This window comes from Hydra vulgaris, chromosome 11, assembly GCF_038396675.1.
Source record: "Hydra vulgaris chromosome 11, alternate assembly HydraT2T_AEP".
NCBI lineage: Eukaryota > Metazoa > Cnidaria > Hydrozoa > Anthoathecata > Hydridae > Hydra > Hydra vulgaris.
Genome location: NC_088930.1, coordinates 45582596 through 45601437, shown reverse-complemented (window position 1 = coordinate 45601437; position 18842 = coordinate 45582596). Strand labels below are relative to the sequence as shown.

The 18842-nt window shown below is 29.1% G+C and overlaps 1 protein-coding gene and 1 non-coding gene across 2 annotated transcripts; one reads left to right on the top strand and one right to left on the bottom strand.

Annotated features, from left to right (window-relative positions):
• The first annotated feature begins 4263 nt into the window (after positions 1-4263).
• LOC136087660 (small nucleolar RNA U3) lies at positions 4264-4475 on the top strand. The gene has a single exon (XR_010641972.1). It is a non-coding gene; the product is annotated as a small nucleolar RNA U3 (small nucleolar RNA).
• A 7743-nt stretch (positions 4476-12218) lies between these two features.
• LOC100198884 (uncharacterized) lies at positions 12219-16601 on the bottom strand. The gene is made up of 3 exons (XM_065808969.1): positions 15216-16601; positions 13484-13890; positions 12219-12632 (listed from the first exon to the last, which is right to left on the bottom strand). The coding sequence occupies exons 2-3, from the start codon at positions 13726-13728 to the stop codon at positions 12248-12250; spliced, it is 630 nt and encodes a 209-aa protein (XP_065665041.1). The 5' UTR covers positions 13729-13890; positions 15216-16601; the 3' UTR covers positions 12219-12247.
• Positions 16602-18842: the final 2241 nt, after the last annotated feature.

Below are 18842 nucleotides of genomic sequence, written 5' to 3'. Positions count from 1 at the left end.
AATTTTTTAGGACTAGAATGAAGTAAAATGTTTTTAAAAAGACACCCTATGCTCACTTTGCGTTTAGCAGCCAATATAAAACGCTACCAGGCAGCAATTAATAAGAAAACCTTAAACGAGTATGTTGAATACCTCACCCAAGTTGTTATTAATGTGCCAGTAGAAAATATATACAACTATGATAAAACAAACCTAAGTGATGACCCAGGACGCAAAAAATTATATGTCGTAGAGGCTGTAAATACCTTGAAAGAGTTATAAACTTATCAAAGTACAATATTTCAGTCATGTTTTGCGGCAACGCTGTTGGATGTACAATACCGCCTTATATTGTCTACAAATCAGAAAACCTGTGGTCCAAGTGGACTGAAAACGGTCCCCATGGAACTGTGTACAATTGCACAGAACATGGATAGTTTGATAGTGTCACATTTGAGGAGTGGTTTACTGCTCACCTGTTTCCTATACTGAAAAAACAGACCAGGAAAAAAGTTCTTATTGGGGATAATTTGTCATCACAGATTAATCAGAATGTTTTAAAATTGTGTAAAGGAAATGTGTTTGTTTGTTTACCACCTAACTCATATCTTTTTTATTTGATATATAAACTGAACCAAACAAGTTTTTACAAAAAACCTTCGTATATAAATTTTTGCTTTTAGAGAAACCGTGCTATTGGGGTAAAGTGGGACAAGTGTGAGTAGAAGTGGGACAAATAGATTTAAAATAACATTTTAGCAAAAATTATTAAATAGAAACTGATAAAGTCATAGAATCGACATAAAATTTTTTAAGAGCTTTCACCAATCGAAATAATCAAATAGCAACGGGAAGAAGCGGGGCATAAATATTTCTTTTTTCTGTCCCACTTCATCCCAATGTAAACACTTTTTTAAGGTACATTTCAATATTAGGGCTTCTAGCGCACGCAGGGAAACAAAGCAATTTCTGGTAAATAGAGGGGAAGAAATTTAATTGTTTACATTAAATAACAGTCTATAGGCACCACTCCTAATTAGAAATTTTAGGCTGTCCCACTTCTCTTCTACAAAGTTTTTTTCTTTATATAGATCAAATCTATATAGGACATTTGTTTTAACAACTTGGAGATATTTCCTTAAGTAAATTTTAAGTAAGTATTTGTCTTAACATTATGAAAGTAATTATTTAATTTGTAATTAAAAAGTGGTTTGAATGTAAATGAAACAAAACAATACACCAAGTATACATGACCTGAAGAAACACCAACCTAAGGTAATATTAGGCCGCTTTTAAAAATATAAAAAACCATATCTGTTTCTAATCTATTTTATAAATAAATTAGCTCGAATTAAAAGTTGATATCTTTATCGCTAATTTTTAAAAAAAAAAGATTGAAAAAATATTTAGAATAGAACAAAATTGATCGTTAAAACCAAAAATCGCCACAAAGTGGGTTAAAGTAACCCCATGTTACGGTATATTAATTCTTTTCCAACTTATACGCGCGTTTAGTTTATTTAGCTCTTTGAGGTCTATAAAATTTTTTTTTTGCCATTCAGGTCCAAATATTTTTTTCACTTATTGACTTTAAATATAACAGAAAGAATATGTTTAACCCATAGCTTCTCTTTATTTTTCATAAAAAATAGATTTTAAGGGGTTGCACTAAATTGTTTAATTTTTATTCTGCCAAAAACACTATGACCTTAGTGCAAGCACTAAACAAAAAAAAAAAAAAAAAATATGTAAACACTTGTTTTTATCCAAAAGTAAATTACAATATTGTCTTTGGATACCCTATTTTACACGAAAGTCAGTCTTTGTATGGTAAAGTTAAAAGAATAATTAGGCTGGAGTCCTGGTTTTCTAGTGCAGGTTTTACAATAGTATACAGTTTTTCTTCTACCACCCTGTATTTTTCTGTCACTGCAGACTAGACAGTCTTTAGAGTTATTAATTGGAACTTGTGCAATGAGATGTGGCTTTTGAAGCATTATCATCTAATGATGATCGCCTTCTTCATTGTTGAATGTTACGACATGCTCCAACTAAATGCTCAATGAGGTTTTGTCTGTAGGTTAGGTGTCAAAGTTTGATTTTACGATTGCGTTCAAAAAATTTATTGAACAATATATAACTGTTTACAACTGCAACTTCCAACAACCAGAAAAATATTTTTCTCCGCCATTTTAAAGACTTGCATAGAAATGAATAGCTAGAACAATAGTGATCAACTTGGTCAACAGCCTCCCATACATTTCAAATAATTTACAATAACAGTTGGTTTATCAATGTCTACAATACCTTGTTTTGTTCTTTGTTTTACAACTTCAGTTATTGAATCATGGAAAGTAATCAGCATCAGAACCTGTTGCCTGTCCTGCCATGTCAAAACCATAACATTGGAAGAGTGTACATATGCAGAAAATTCGTGCTTCTTTATTTGAGTTTTTTTATATCTTCAGGTAACTGTTTTCTATTTTTCATTATTGTCCCTGTAGTTTGTATGTTCATTTTGAGGAGCTCTTGTGTAAGAGAAAAACTAGTATATAATCTGTCAGTAAATAAGTGATAACCAACCTTGGGTAGCCTCTAAAAGCTCATCGCACAAATGCAACACCATTCAACTTGTAAACTGCATCATAGGTCTTGCCAAACTTTCAGTAGTGCAATTATCACAATACGGTTAAAAGAAACTAATTCAACTTGTTTCAAATGCCCCACTTTGTGGATTTTTGTGGATTGTATATGTGAAATGCAACTCTACCTTTGAGTCCAATAGTACTTTCATCAATTGTAATGTTACAAGATGGGACAAAGTTTCTAGAACAGGAACTTTTTATTTCTGATACAACACAATGCACTTTTCTTAAATGTCTATTTAACTCATTAGATGGATTTGATGGTGGGGATACGCGCAGCATCCAATGTATCTGAAGAAACCGAGTACTAGAGAAAACTGCTGAAAAAATGGTATATAGTTTAGCCAATCACAAGAAAAATAATGTTTTATAATTGATTTTTCATTCAAAGCCATATTCAAAATAGTACCAAAGTAAGCATGAGTTTTTTCAAGTGTCACATCTTTCCATATATGTCAAATAGAATGAGTTTCCAAATCATTATTTTTAATTTTCGACTTAGCATAACGATTAGTAAGCATGAATTTCTTCAATTGTCATATCTTTCCATATATGTCAAATAGAATAAGTTTCCAAATCGTTATTTTCAATTTTCGACTTAGCATAACGATTAGTTTCGGTTACAATATCTGCAAGTAACTCATTAGTTAAAAATAACTTGAAATAATCTAGGTCATGCGTTAAGTTTATTGAATGCTACATTTGCTACTGTGAATGGCGTTGCTTCAAATACTGGAGTATTTTGCATTACTTTTGTCCATCCTATTTTCAAAGCAGTTCCATTATCACCAATTTCATTTACTTGTATATCTTGCGTTGATTCTGGTATCTCTGAGACTTCAGTCTCAGATTCACTAATAGTGTATTCACTGTCGCTTTTAGTACTTGTTTTATCCAATGCCTTCAATACTTCCAATACTCAGTTGTATAACGTTTCCTTGCCATTTGTAAATAAAATTTTATTAAAACTTTCTTAGAGTATATGTAAGATTAGAAGATTAAAAAATGTTACTGAAAATCGTTAAGTTGAAAACACTCTATAATATTACCAATTGAACAAATTGTCAAGTTAGCTTATATAGATCATAGAAACAAAAAACATAGTAATGTAAACATAGTAAACATAGATGTAACGACAACGACAGTTATAAATGTAACGCATATAGATGTAACGCAACGACAGTTACAAATGTCCAATCACGCAAAGAGCTACGTAAGGCGTTGACTTCGTAAGCAGAATGTCTGTGGTTCGAGATCCACCTCTTCCAGATATTTTTTTGTTTTTTTACACACGCATACAGCCAAATGTTAGTAAAATAAAATAGTATTATCAGAAAAAATTGATTGCAAAGTTTATGTTTTAATATCATATAAAAGCATTGGGTTTTCGAAATTCGTTTTTAATTTTACTTGTTTGTGTTACTATTTCTTAACCTTCAAAACCTTTCAGTGACTTTAGTCAGTTAAATATCAGGCAAACCTTTTCGTTATCAGGTATTTTGAGAAGAAAATTTCTGAAAAATTAACATACTTTGTAATCTTATGAATAGAAGGCATAGGCATAAACTTTATTATTATTAACCCACAATTAAAACGCAATTGAAAATTTCCGAAACTTTTTATCTGCCATTTCGAACTTAAGACCGTACTAACTAGGATCATTTTTATAGTATGCGTCCTGTCATTGTAATTCTACAAAGACAACCCACCAAACCATGATGATGAGTTGAAGTAACAGAGCCTGAGCGTGATGCTAAACTCTTAGAGATCGTGAGATTTGTAAGAGATATAGATGATCGTTCTGCCCGTCTTTTTAAGACGGGCGGGGGGCGCTGTTACCAGCTGAATGGTTTAATATGTATGAGATGTAACTTCAGTAATTGATAAAGCTTATTGTATTTATCATGTCACTGTTTAGAAAATTAAAGTTTTACTAGTTTCACTATTAGTAACCAGACTAGTCTATGGATAGACTTACAACACAGACATAGACAATTCTGTATGTTGTAATGGACACAAAGGTTTAATTTTTTGTCCTTGTTGTGTCTATCAAATTTTTGATGGTGTCCTAAGATTGCTCAGTTAAAAAATAATTTTCACTTCATAAGTCTACAAAGCATAATTTTTTGTCTATTTGGTGTCTATGATTTTGTCTAAATTTACTTGATTTCATAAAACCAGAAATATTGATTTTTGCCAATAAAATCTAAATTACCCAAAAAATCCCTTAGAAACAAAAAAGAAAATATACGATACATTATATTTGAATTTTATTTCATGGTAAAAATGACTTTTATGGTGACAAATTTAAAAATAAAAAAAACGGAATATGACAATAATGTTTACACAAATAGTTGATTTTCCAAAATTTAGATCCAATCATAGTCAGATTCATCAATAAAATGAAAGTAAAAAACATTTTTCTTTTTCACTATTGTTTTATTCACAAACCTAAATAAATTTTAACACCTATTGGAATCTTCTACTTACTAATCTACATCTTATAAACGACAACTCCTTGATCACATATTTTTAAAATAATTTTATTGAAGGTGATAAAGATTTTAGTGACTAAGGAAAATTTTTTAAATGATAAACTTACCTTCAACTTTTTTGAAGTAATCCCAAACTGGAGAGGGCATTTTAAAAATAAATTTTCACGCACATTCACTGAGAATTGAAAAACAACTGAACTGAGTAATTAATGAACTTCAATTGAGCACAAAATAGTCCATTTTGAGGTTTTTAAATAGACATTAACTTTTTAATCAACAGCACACGCTGGACAAAAAATTAAAAAATGAACTTCTGTTAGAAAAATTGCATTTTTAATTTTGTGCTCGTTTTCAGTTTTTGAAACGATGCTGCAGTGAAAATTTGATTACTCGTTATAAGTCCAAATTATATATTAAATAGATCTTCTATACCTCATTAAAAAATCGAGATTGTTCATTTAGTGTCCGTTTTTAAAATGATTGTCTAGAAAGACAAACATTTTTTATAGACAATTCATTTTTGATAGTTGTAATTAAAATTGTTGCAATTAGTGCTTTGTCGAAGTCTATTTTTGTCCTTTTATAATGAGGCCATTAGAGATTGTCTGGTTGCTACTCACTATAGTATATACTTACTAATCTAATTACATCAAGAGAAATGAAGGCAACAGTAGTAATATAAATTTAAAAGAAAATAGCATAATAAATTTCGAAACCTTAAATTCACAATAGCCTAATTGTTTTAGATTCTCTGCTAGGAGTAGTGTATAAATAATCTTCAGGCCCGTAGGATAAAAAATTATATTGAGCTAGGAGGGGGGGGGGGGGGTTTAAGGGGTAGCCTAGACTAAGGGGCCCCAAAATAGTTTTAAGGACCTTTTTTATAAATACAAACCACTCAATAAAATTTGATAAAAAGCGGTGCAATTGCAGCCTCAGGGCACACCAAAATCTGGATAAAATTTCAGTCTGGTTTGTTACCTGTTATGAATTTATGGCAGTTTTATTTAAATTTTGTTAGTTTTTTGCTACTTATACCTCAATAAGTTACCAATTAATGTGATGTTTTGGTCAATATTTTTAAAATAATTGTTACATAATAGCTCTATTATGTAATACCAACAATAATTATTATAATTATTTTATTGGCACATTTAAAACAAGTACTATTGTACATGTACCATTTTCATTTTATTGACCAAAGTAGTGATTTGCTATTTAAAGCGTGGTTTGAATTGGTTTATGTATAACGGGAACAAACCAATATTTCTTAATGTATAAACTACTGGTTTCATTCTTTAATCCAGTATTGATAATGCTTAGACAGAACTTTAGAAAACCTTTGCTTAAAGTGATACTGGTGGTTTTGTTAAATTTTTAACAAACTAGAAATTTTGCGAGATTGAATAACATGATTCACAAGACTTGATAAATCATTCCAGTTACTAACAACCCGAGCTGTAACAACATCTACTTTTTCATCGGTGATTTTTAAGTTATTGCAGGTGAAGAAATCAATCAAGTGTTGAGCTGCTCTTAAAAAATTCATTTTTTGCAAAAGTTTGGCTCTACCATCTTTTGCTCTGTCATCTTTTGCTCTACTATCTTTTGCTCTACCATCTTGCTGTTTGATGTTTAGCTTATACTTCTGACAAGTTTATTTTTGTTTGATAGCCTCGTATTCAATTGTATATTTACAAGGGATAGAGTGATCAATTTTGGAGCGCTTGCTGGGTACTACTTTGACCTAAATTCAAAACATACATGTTTTAAGCTTATAATAAAAATTTTGTTAAAAAGTTTGCACAAAACTTTCAAACGGTTTGTTTTAAAGAGATTAGAAACTTATACTTCCTAAAATACAGTCTCATTTTTTAATAATGTCAAATTCTTAAAAATATATATCATAAGATAAAATGTATATTAAAAAACGAACTCCTAATAATCGAAGTACAAAACTCGCTAGACAAACACAGAAATGAGATTAGAAATATTTTTAAAATTAGCGAGAATCTTAACTTAGTTGCTGATATAAAGAATTAACATAGCTAATTTTTAAAATTTTTGTTTTTTGATTTTTGGTTTTTATGTCTAATTTTCTTTTTTGTTTGTTTTTCTACTTTAACTAGTTATAATCCCACCAATCTGGCGCTTGTTATAAGACACATTTTACGGCAGACGGACTTTACCTCATTACATTGGAAATGACAAAAACATGTTGTTATAATAATAAAGGAAAAGGGAAAAAATGAGGCACAGAAAGGAAGTTTGTTTACAGCAATTTTTTATTCATCATGGCTTTAAAAAAGCTCTCAAACTTGTTATGTTAGCAAGTAGAGATAATGACGGAGATAATGACGTTGAATTGCGATTCATTTTCTCTTTGTTTCGGTTGTGTGCTTTATTATTTAATTGTGCAAAATAAACTTGTAATGTATGAAAAGTTTATATTGCACAATTAATTGTATAAAGTTGGGATTTTTTTTGCCAGTAAAAAGAGTTCTACATTTAGCATTATGCTAAATGTAAAACTCTTTTTTAAGAGCTTTACATTTAGCATAGAGTAAGTTATTACATTCAAGATAAGAGATAAAACTTAATCTCTTATCTTGAATGTAATAACTTACTATCTGATCATCAATATGAATTTCAATTTCCTTGTTCTGCTGCTGGTTTGTTAACGGTAATAACCAATAGATATTATTGTGCATTAGATATATGTGGAGAGATTAGGGCTATCGCTCTTTATATTTCTAAAGTCTTTAATAATGTTTTGCGTGCTGATCTTCTACATAAGCTTTTTTCTACGGTGTATCAGGCAACATCTTTAGATATTGATATCTAAAGATGTTGCCTGGAAGGATTCAAGATATTGAATCCTTCCTTACCAATCGTAGTATAAAAGTTGTCTTTGATGGAAAGCACTCTTCTTCATATCCTGTAACTTCAGGGGTTTATCAAGGTCCTATTCTTGACCCTACACTTTTTTAAATTTACATTAACAATCTTCCAGAAATTCTTACATCTAAGGTGGCATTGTTCGCTGACGATACTACGATTTATTCTTGTCTTGATAAGAAACCAACACTTTCTGATTGCATTTGAGCTTGAAAAGGATCTTATTTCTGCTAAAGCATGGGGTTCTTAGTGACTAGAGAACTTAAATTCAGATTAACTCTTTTTTATTTTCAGTTTATCAATATCTCAAAAGTCTAGACCTTCCTATATTCATGAACGGTAAAGTACTTAACGAGTTATTTACATTTCGTATTTTAAGATTAACTCTTACTTTCAATCTTTCTTAGAAAACCATATATCAAATTGACTGCAAAATTAGAATCTTCTAAGGTTGCATCTCTTTATCGTGCAAGCTACTTTTTTACTCTAGATTTTATTCTTTATCTCTATAAATCCCTAATCCGCCCTTTTATGGAATACTGTTGCCATATCTGGAGCGGATCTTTGAATGATGTCCTTTCATGGAAAACTCTCAAGATTTAAATGTTGAGTTTTTAAGACCAGACAAGGCTAACATTTAGACAACATATACTTTAAAACTTAAAGTAAAAATTAAAAAAAGGGAAAAAGTTTATTTGGATCTGCATTTTAGCGCTTTTTCAATGTAAAGGTTTAATTTCTGGTCAGTTGAAGTCATCTTTACTTTCTGGTCAGTTGAAGTCATCTTTACAGGCTTTTTTTTTTAAACCACTTTTCAGTAGATTAGCATGAAACAGAAACTGTTGAAAACAAATGAAGTACGGCATCTTATTTTTTTACTTGATCATTATTCTAAAACTGTAAAACTTTGGTTCCATTTTTAGCGCTTAAATATGCGCTGGTGAAGTTTGAAATCAAATTACAAATTATAATTCTATTTAAGGTAAAGCAAATTTTTTTCAAAAACGTTTCTCAATCAGAAAGTTACTGAGGGCGTTTTTGGAGGTTCTTTTTCTTTCAGTTCAGTTTTTATGTAAATGGCAATCCTCTTACTGAGTCCTCTACTTTACGTCTTCTTAGAATATTATTCACAACTGATTTTTCATGGAAGCTATGTATATACAATCAGTTGTAAAGTTTGCAATTATTACGGCTACTTCTTTTTATCATTCTCGTCTTTTCTTACTGATTTCGTTCTCTACTTCTACAAATCTTTTATTCGTCTTAGTATAGAACACCATTTTCATATTTAGGCTGCATCTTCTAATGACGCATTTTTGCTTAACAAGGTCCAAAAACGCATTGTAAATGAGGTTTTTGGACCTGATAAATCTGCCAAGTTTATAGTTGCATCTCTTTCTCTAAGGTCTCATCTTTTTTTTTTACAATTGCTATGGTAGTTGATTCTCAAACGAGCTATTATCTCGATCAACCAAAACACATTAGACTCTTTTTCATCAAAAGTCGTATTCCTTAACTATATATGTCCCTTCTTGCTCTATAAAAACTTATTCATCTAGTTTTTTGCTCGCACATCAATGCTTTGGAATTCTCTTCCATCTTTATGTTTTCATAGCTTTTACAACCTACAAATTTTCAAGTTTACTGTCAGTTATTTTCTTGATCATAACACTATTCTTTGCTTGCTTGTAACTCCCAACAAAAAAAGTGGTTACTCGCAATCTTGTTGAGAATGAATTTAAAAGAATAAATTACGAGGAGCATGCTTTAAATTAAACTTTTTTATTTATTTAGAGACTAATTTCAAAAGGTTAATACAAATATGTCAATGTTCAGACAAATTGGTCTTAATAAATTACTTCAATCGTCTAAAAACTTTTTAATCGTATAATAATTTCTTTTGAATTGAGTCGGTTAAACATGTATCAAATGGATAGCTATACAGTCGGGGTTTTTATTGATTTATCCAAAGCTTAAAGGTTTTGAATTATATAAATCCTTTAAAATTGTTACATTTTCTTTAGCTTTTCTTACTGATTGTTTTTCTTTTTTGTTTTGTATTTTAATTGATATTTATAAATCAGCTCTATATACTTATTTATATTGCATTATTTTTAATAAAACAGCGCAATTTTTGTAGATTTATTAGTTTTATGATTTTGTCTTTTTTTTTTAATTATTCCCCTGAAAGATTGTTAGCAAAAATTTATTTTATTGTTGAAGTTTTGTTTGTACTTAAACTGTTTTATTTATCACTTATTAGTTATGTAAATTTTTAAAAATGTTTGTAAACACCAATTTAACAGGATTCGGTGATAAGACTATTTGTCTTATTCTTTCTTTGGCCGGGGTTTTCTCTTATTGTAAATTCTTTTTTGGTAATTTTTATCAAACAGCAAAATAAGCTTAAAAAAAAGAAAGAGATTGTTTGTCTTAATTTTATTCAAGATGTAGGTTTAAAAAGTTGTTTAAAAATTTCAGGATATTGGATATTGATATAAAATTAAAATAATATTTTGCTTCAAAACAAACTTGCAAATAACATTTTTTAGAAATCTTTTTTTTATGGCAATAGAGACAAAAAATGCTATCTGTGGATAAGAAAAACTCACTAATTTAACAAGTAAAAGAATTTGTTGACCCTGGACTCAGTTTATCTACAAAACTGTTGGTAACGACGCTAACGACAGCTATTTGTAGACTACTTAATGTAGGAAAGTCAAATTTATACTTTCTAAAATCAAAACTTTTTTAAAAGAAAGTAACAAACCTTTATTCAAAAAAGTTAAAATGGCTCAGAAATGAGAAATAATTGGCCCTAACATTTATCACTGATACAAAAAAAAAAAAAAAAAAGACTGAAAAGAAATCCTTATGACTTAATTACTTTAAAGAATCAAATGCTGTTTAGAGTTGTTTCTTTTGCTCTAAAAATGAAATACCTATTTTTGGCGACATTAAAAATATCAAGCTGTGCTGCAGAAGAAAGTTCTTTTTCTGTTAAAGTGCGCAGAGACCAATTCAAGTTGATAAAAAGTGAAAAAAATAATAGTGACGGATGAGAAGTGAAACCATCTTCAACTTGAAGATAAATCATGAACTTCCAGATTGTCCCGCAGTGAAATAAGAATGACGAATAATAAAAAAATGTTGGAAGATCCGGTATACAGGAATACACATATTGATGTTACAAACAGGTAACATTAACAGTAAATATTACAGGCTGGGATAAGTTTGAATAAATTTACGATATCAAAATTTGTTAATATAAGAGTGATGAAACCTATTGTAAAAAAGATGTTGTTTTTTACGTTTATTTATGGAAGTAAATGAAGTTTGTGTCTTCAGCAAAATTGAATCTCTTTAATTCTGTTGAACATGTTGGTATTGATAAATGTAAATTTTAAAGGACCAATACCTAAAAGATTTTTTCTAAACTGGTCACAGCGGTTTTTCTAAAGGGCCACGGTTGACAATGACGTGTTTAAAGGTTCACAGTAGATAATTACGTGTTTAAAGGGTCACAATGGAAAATCAGGTGTAGAAAAAAAAAATTAATAGTAAATCTCAAATGCAATATAAAAAAATATCATATCACCCAAACCTATGAAAAAGGAGTTCAATCCTGATCTATTCCAAGTACGTTAGTAGAAAAATACAGCCTATAAAGCAAGCTTGGTAAACAAAGTTTTGATTCACGATCATCAAGTAACAAGAGCCAATACCGATTGGTTTTGGGTCTTTTGAAGAAAATTTCAAGAAAAGCGCAGGAGTGCAAGAACAAGAGGTTTATTTACTTTAAGGAGTTCTTTACAAAAAAAGTATTGTAGGATCATAACTATTAAAAAAGATCACAAACATGAGCCTGTTAACTCGGCTCTTTTGCTCTCCAATTTCAAGGATTAGCTCACTAAAAAGTTTTTTGTTTAATATTATAAAAAAATTATTTAACAATCACATTCTTTTTTTACTCATTAAAATAAATATCTGTCATTGAATAAAACCTATTTTAGTATTCATTTATTATAACAACTTTAAAATCGTTTAGCTAGTTTGCAGTTTTGTCTGTTTTGTCAGTTTTATGCCAAACTTATTATGCCAATTTGCACTTAGGTTTTTGCAACTGGTTTGCACTTATGTTGGTTTACACTTATGCTTTTTTTTATTATGCAAGATATTTATATAATAAAAAATAACAAAGTAAAGCTAAAAAAGTTTATTGTAATATTATTAAACAATTTTTACATCTGCGCAATTAACAAAGTGTTCTTGAGGTCCAAGTCCCATTCCACATTTTCCACCTTCACATCCCCAGTTATTGCCTCCTCTATACCACCATTGTAAAACACATCGTTCGCATGTTAAGTTAGAGGGAAGACGAACTTGATACTTGTACAAAAATCTACCTCGCTCTGTCACTCGAAACTGTGTACCTCCTGTTACTAACTGCAATAATTCTCCATTTAATTTTCCAATTGAATCTCCTGAAGTTCTGGTGGAAGAAAAATCTCCTATTCTAATCTCGAAGTAACCCATGTGACTGGTTGTCAAGAGAATTTCAAGATCAACAATTTGACCTTTTGTATATGTTTTTGTAATTATGCGACTACCGTACCTAAAATTAATATTCTTAGAACAATGTATTCTACAAAAAGTATAATATAAATATATATATCATATAAATAGTAAATATCAAAGAAAAATTAAAGAAAAAATGTTTTATTTAAATCAAGATTATTAATATGCAAACCAAAAAACTCTTTAAATAAATTATTTAGATAAAACTATCTAACTGCTTTTTCAATCTCGGATCCGTAGGAGGATTAGGGGAGGGAGGGAGGACAAACAATTTAACAGTAAAGTTCTAAAAAAAACCAATACAACCGACAACTAACCTCAACCCTAATAATTAATTTGCGCAAAAAAACACCCTACGAATAAAGTCATTTTTCCATGCTTTATATAAGGTTACTTTCTATATATATATGTTTGTGTGCCACAAAATTTGAAATCAATTTTTGAAAGCTTTTTTCTCAACCTATTTTGCTCAAATTTTGCACACTTAATCATTTTCGATGACAATACAAGGAAATGGAAAAATTTGACCAAAAAAAGTTAATTAAGTTAACAAAAATTTAATTTGTATTTCCCCATAAGAACACTGAATTAATAAAAAAAAAATTTAAAAACGTAACAGCAATTTTTCCTTCTACAAAAGATAACAAAAAAAGAATTTCTAGGCCCAATAGAATTCTGCTTGCATAAAGCATGGATTTGAAAAAAGAATTTTTTTTTGATTTACTAGTTGAGAGCTTTTTTCTCTCCGGTTAAATGAAATAATGAATATAAAAACATCTCAAATAATAACATAATTATAAATTATGTAAATTTATATAATTATGTAATTATGTAATTTATGTAATTATGTTTTTAATAAAAGTTACTAACTTTCTACTCTTAACTTACCTTCCACCGTCCATATGTGGTTGATCTTTTACGTGCCAAGGATCTCCGCAAACTCCACAGCGTCCACCGTTGTTCATATTCATAACCGTGGCTCCACCGCAAAATAATTCGTTATCGTTGTAATTTGCTGGTGTTTTAAAGCCAAATCTCCACATTGAGTTTCTGGCAGCTGGACTTTGGAGATAACCATGTCCGAAAGATTGTTGAACGAGATTAATTAAGATTGTAGCTATAATAAGTTTCATTTTGAATGGCTTCTTGTTAGATCAACAGAACTTATGGTTCGTTTCTTACTTTTATATTAGTTGTGTATAATTTGCTCAGCTTTTTGGGTGGGGTACTGTTATCAATATTGAAAAAGGTATGTTTGACAATGCAAAACATTTTTACTAAACTGCCACTCCTACCTAAAAACAAAGTTAATAAAGAATTTCTTATAATAAACAATATGCTTTAAATTGTTGATGCACAAAAAATAGTGGGAAATCAATTTTTTTAAAGAACTTTTAAGATATTTTTTTATAAAACTTTTAAAAAATCTTTTTACTTTGTATTATAGTATTTAATATTATAATACAAAATAAAATAAATTGTTAAGTAATATTTATTTAGATCTTTCTATCCTTTTTTTTTTCTTTTCTTTTTTTTTTTTCCGTTTGTTTTCTTAAATAATCCTTTGAAGAATTTATAGAAAAAAACAGTTAAGAAAGCAGAAAAAATTGTTATACAATAAGAAAAAAGTAAAAATAAATCAAATATACAAGTATTTTCTATAAAACAAAATAAATTTTGCTGGAAATATTGCGCATAGTTTTTTTTCTAAATAAATAACTTATTTAGTTATATTACATACTATAGGTATTAAGTCTTTATCACCTAAGATCGTCTCTAGAATTCCTAAACATTTTTTATCAAAAGCAATGCCCATTTTTGCTACTCCACTTTTATTTTCACTTAACATTCATTGGAAAATTCAGTATTTTTTTTCATTATGCTTTAGTTATTTTAATAAGAGTAATCTAATACATAGTTTATACTTTCTGCATCAAAATAAGCTCCCACTCATCAATCTTAATCGTCCATTAGGTGAAATTCGGCTGGATAGCTTAGTTGGTTAAAGCGTTAAACGAAATGTTAAAACCTGTGCTGTTGTGCAATGTAAGTTTAAATCCGATCACCGTAAATTTAGCCTAAAAGAAGTACTTTCGTACGCAAAAATATTGTTCAGTAGCAACGAATTATTTTTTATGACTGTTTTTTGCTGTTCATATGCTAAGGCAACAATATCTTCATACGTAAAGACATTGTATTGGAAAACAAAGCATGAAGTTCAGAAAAAAAAAAAGAACAAAATTCATAACAATTTTCATCAAACACTCCCCAAATGACACATTGGTGATAGAATTAATTTGATATCGTGACCAATATTTTTGTAATTCTCTATGAATTGACACTCAAACTTGTTCGAATGCAAGCCTTAGTCCATAATATATTTAATGTGTTCAAGAAATATATGAATTTTTACGTGTATTCTCAAATAAATCTGTACCCTGAAACAATGTCTTTAAAAATTGCATGTACTGAGATAAGTTTTAAGATTTTCATTTCCAAAGCAACCCTTCCTTTTCCTTTGAACATTTCAAGCAACATTTGACAACATTATCCATTGCTTTTAATAATGATAATGTTGCAAAGCTAATTATAACAAGAACGTCAGCTACAAAAGGTTTACCTGCGTGTTACCTGCGTGTTTAGCTGCGTGTTGAAGTAGTTTGCGGCATGCATTTCCTTTAAAAACCTCACCCTAAACAAAGTAAGATTTAAGTTAATTTAAGATGTTTTTCAGTAAAAACTACTGCTAAAAATGTTATAAAGTCCTAGTAACTAACCTGGTAATTTTTTAAAATCATTTATAACTTTAATGGCTATAGAATTGGTTTTTCTCTGCTTAAAATTGGTAAAATTGCTTCTTAAAATTATAAGTAATGATAATGGGTCTGGGACGCTTTCAATAATCATTGGTTTGAATTGCAAAAGAGTTTGAAAAACTCTACATTACTATTGCAAGCAATAGTGAATCGGCAGAAACTATTTTGAACCTTTAGTAAATAGCTTATTTAAATATAAATAGTTATAATAGCATAAAAAATTTTCAACAGCTTTAAATTAAAAAAAAAACAAAGAAAATCAAAGACGGTGCGTTGTAAATATCATTATAATTATTTTAATTTCTCTCTTTGTATTTTTTGAGTTATTGTTTAAATGAGTGTCTTTCCGCGTCAGAGCATTGTAAAAAACAAAACTGAAAATTTGTTTCTTATAAAATACCTATGCGCTTTCAAAAACTATGATGAAGTATATTTTCAACTTTTTAAACCTGATTATTCGAAAAAAGCAGCGTTTTCAGAGGCTGTTATTATCTATAGGTGCGATGGGGTGGTGCGTTGGTTTTTTCCTTCTAATCGTCTAGTATAGTATCGTTTTGTTTTCTTATGATTTAACGTTGTTAAAAACGCGTTAAAGTGTAATATGTCGGAACTGTCAAATAAATGTTTTTATTTATACCATTCCATAAATTCAAATAAGTGCTTGATTATAAGTAATTTTGCAGAAAGAAGTAAAATATGTTGTTTCTATTTGATGGTTGAAAATATTGTAAAGCTCCAACACAGCCTCTTTACCCACCTCCTTACCAATCCGACAGACAATACAATAACTTGTGCGTATTAAGAAATAAATTAACTAAATCTAAGTTAATTAAATTAGTTAGTAACGATAGAGAAAAAGGCCTTTTAAGACCAACCAAAAATTCAATGGCATTTGCGCCAGCAATAACTGGTCAACCTTAAGCGTCTTCCTTTTTACAAAAAATGTGAGGATGCTATCTTTAATAAAAATTGTTAAAAAAGGGTAAAAAAATATAAACAAATTGCTTGGTTAAAACTGAAGGTCTATAAACAGTAATTTTTAGCGGCATCAAATTTATTTAAACAGAATAATAAAATGTGTTAATCTTTTGAAAACTTTGTTATCGCGTGTATCTATGCTCTCGTTCCTTGCAAAACAATCTAACAATATAGCATGATAACAGTTATTACTAAAAAATGTTTTAAAGTTTGTTTATTGGTAAATTGTAGTGTAATAAACAAGAGAGTTTGACCTATAGATTAAACTGAATTGTTTATGTTTGAACAGGTGCAAAGCAGTAGTCAGAGTAAAAAAATTCTCGCTTAAAAATCTTCGTAAAAATGGCACAATCAACGCGGCAAAAAATTAATGTTTAGTTTTTACTTATAAGTTCTAAAACTGAATGTAGGCAATTTAAAATATAGGCTTACTAGTTGACAACTATCACCCATTAATAAGCCTTTACGATCTATCAAATAAATTTTAAAACGATTATTCTGAAAAAGCAACTTATACTGAAGAGCAAATATAACTCGTAGTAGAAAAAAAAAAGCAAATTAGAAGCCAGTAAAGCTACAGAGTAGAGAGATAACTCAGGGGCAGATCCAGGATTTTTATTGACTGTAGCAAAAATGCCATAAATATTTTTTGGTCAGAAAAAAAAAAAAAAAAAAGTCCTCGCTTTTCACATTTGCCGACAGTACGAAAAGTCCAAGTTTGCCGACTGTACTATATGATCTACATATGCCGATTTGCTGGTTTAAAAGAGCTAAATTTGCAGACATAATGAAATAAAATTCGTTGATAGGGGGTGGGGGAAGGGAATCACACACCATTTGCACCAGTCTTGTATGTACAGTGGCTTGCAGTGATACATGAGGTCCCCTACCACTGCTTTCTTTTTTGTCCGTTTAGAGCGGAAGAACGTTACATGATTTACGTGACGTTAAAACTATCTAGTTAAACTGAATACTTTTTAACGAAATGATAGTTTACGTGTTTTTATGATTTTTATCATGACTAAAAGCCTAAACGAACCCTTATCCTCAGTCGATGCATTTAAATTTAGTTCTTGGTATTCCTATTGCCAGTCAATGTATTTATGTCAAATAATACACAAAACATTATCATATAAATTTATCTATATATTTAAATTAACAAAATATTTGTGGTTGTTAAAATGTATTGGTTTGCAAAAAAATTTAATCTAAATTTATTTAAAATTCAATTTTTTTATTTAATCAAAATTTGTTTTAAAACACGTACTTTATTTAATGGCTTACCTTATAAAATATCTGAAAATCAAAATAAACACTTCAACGATTTATATAAATTTATAAAAACAATTTATAAAAATTTTCATATTTTTTTATAATATACCTCATTACTTCATTACAATAAACTTTTTGTCAAATAATGACAGGTTTCAAATCAAATAAAATAAAATAATCAAATAAACGTTTCAATAAAAATATATTGCTTTAAATAAATAAGGAATGCTTTTAAAATCCTAAAATAGCAAACTCCAGGCATATTACAACTTACAACGATACAATCAACAAATGTTAGCAAATAATAAAAATAAAAGTGTCAATGAATAAATGTCAACCTAAAAGACAAACCTAATATGGTCGTTCTTTGTTTAAAACATTATAGTTCTTTGTTTGATTTGGGTGTAGAAAGTTTTCAGTTTTTTATAAATAAATATAGGAAAGTATATTGTGACGATAACACTCAATTTCAATTAAGTAATGCATTAGAGCATAAAAGTATTGAATATGGAAGTCAAATAAATTTAATCAAATTGAAGAAAAGCCATTGAACAGTATTGTCAAAAGGACATCTTAATCCACCTATTCAAATGATTTTAGATATTGACCAAAGTTTAAAAAAATAAAACATTATACTGGCAAAATTTCATATTCGTTAAGCAAATCATAATTTCAAAATACATGTTAATGTAAACATCTTTGGTTTCGAAGACTTAAAAAATATGTCTAACGATACTTTTCTTAAATTTCAAGAAGTTCTGTAACAAAATTTCCTTATGTAACATATTTGTAACAAAAGTGTTTCTCTTAATAGCGTTTTAATCAGCTAGATTATTTCTTCACGTGTATAAGTTGCAAAATGCCTTGTGACGTGTGTTGATATTTTATGCCTATTTTCTGATTTTTTTTTCATGCATAATGCTGTATCGCCAATATCCGAAACAAACTTTCTTTGTTTATCATTTACATCTCTGAGAAAGCTTTTTGATCATTATTGAACCTAAAATATATGCCCACACTTTTTAGATTAAAAGTTTTACATTATGTGAAAGCAAGTTTAATAAAATCACCAGTGTTGTTAACGCTTGAGATAGTAGAGGTTTTAGGTTGATTAAGAGAAACATTGTAAGTATTATCAGAAAAAAAAGGTTTTGCTTTTTGAGCCCATTATTTTTTTATGT

Bases quoted from the DNA above. Each gene is read 5' to 3' on its own strand.
- LOC100198884 (XM_065808969.1), bottom strand. From the start codon at position 13,728: ATGAAACTTATTATAGCTACAATCTTAATTAATCTCGTTCAACAATCT. The intron at 12,633-13,483 runs GTAAGTTAAGAG...TATTAATTTTAG, and splicing joins CCACATATGGACGGTGGAAG to GTACGGTAGTCGCATAATTA.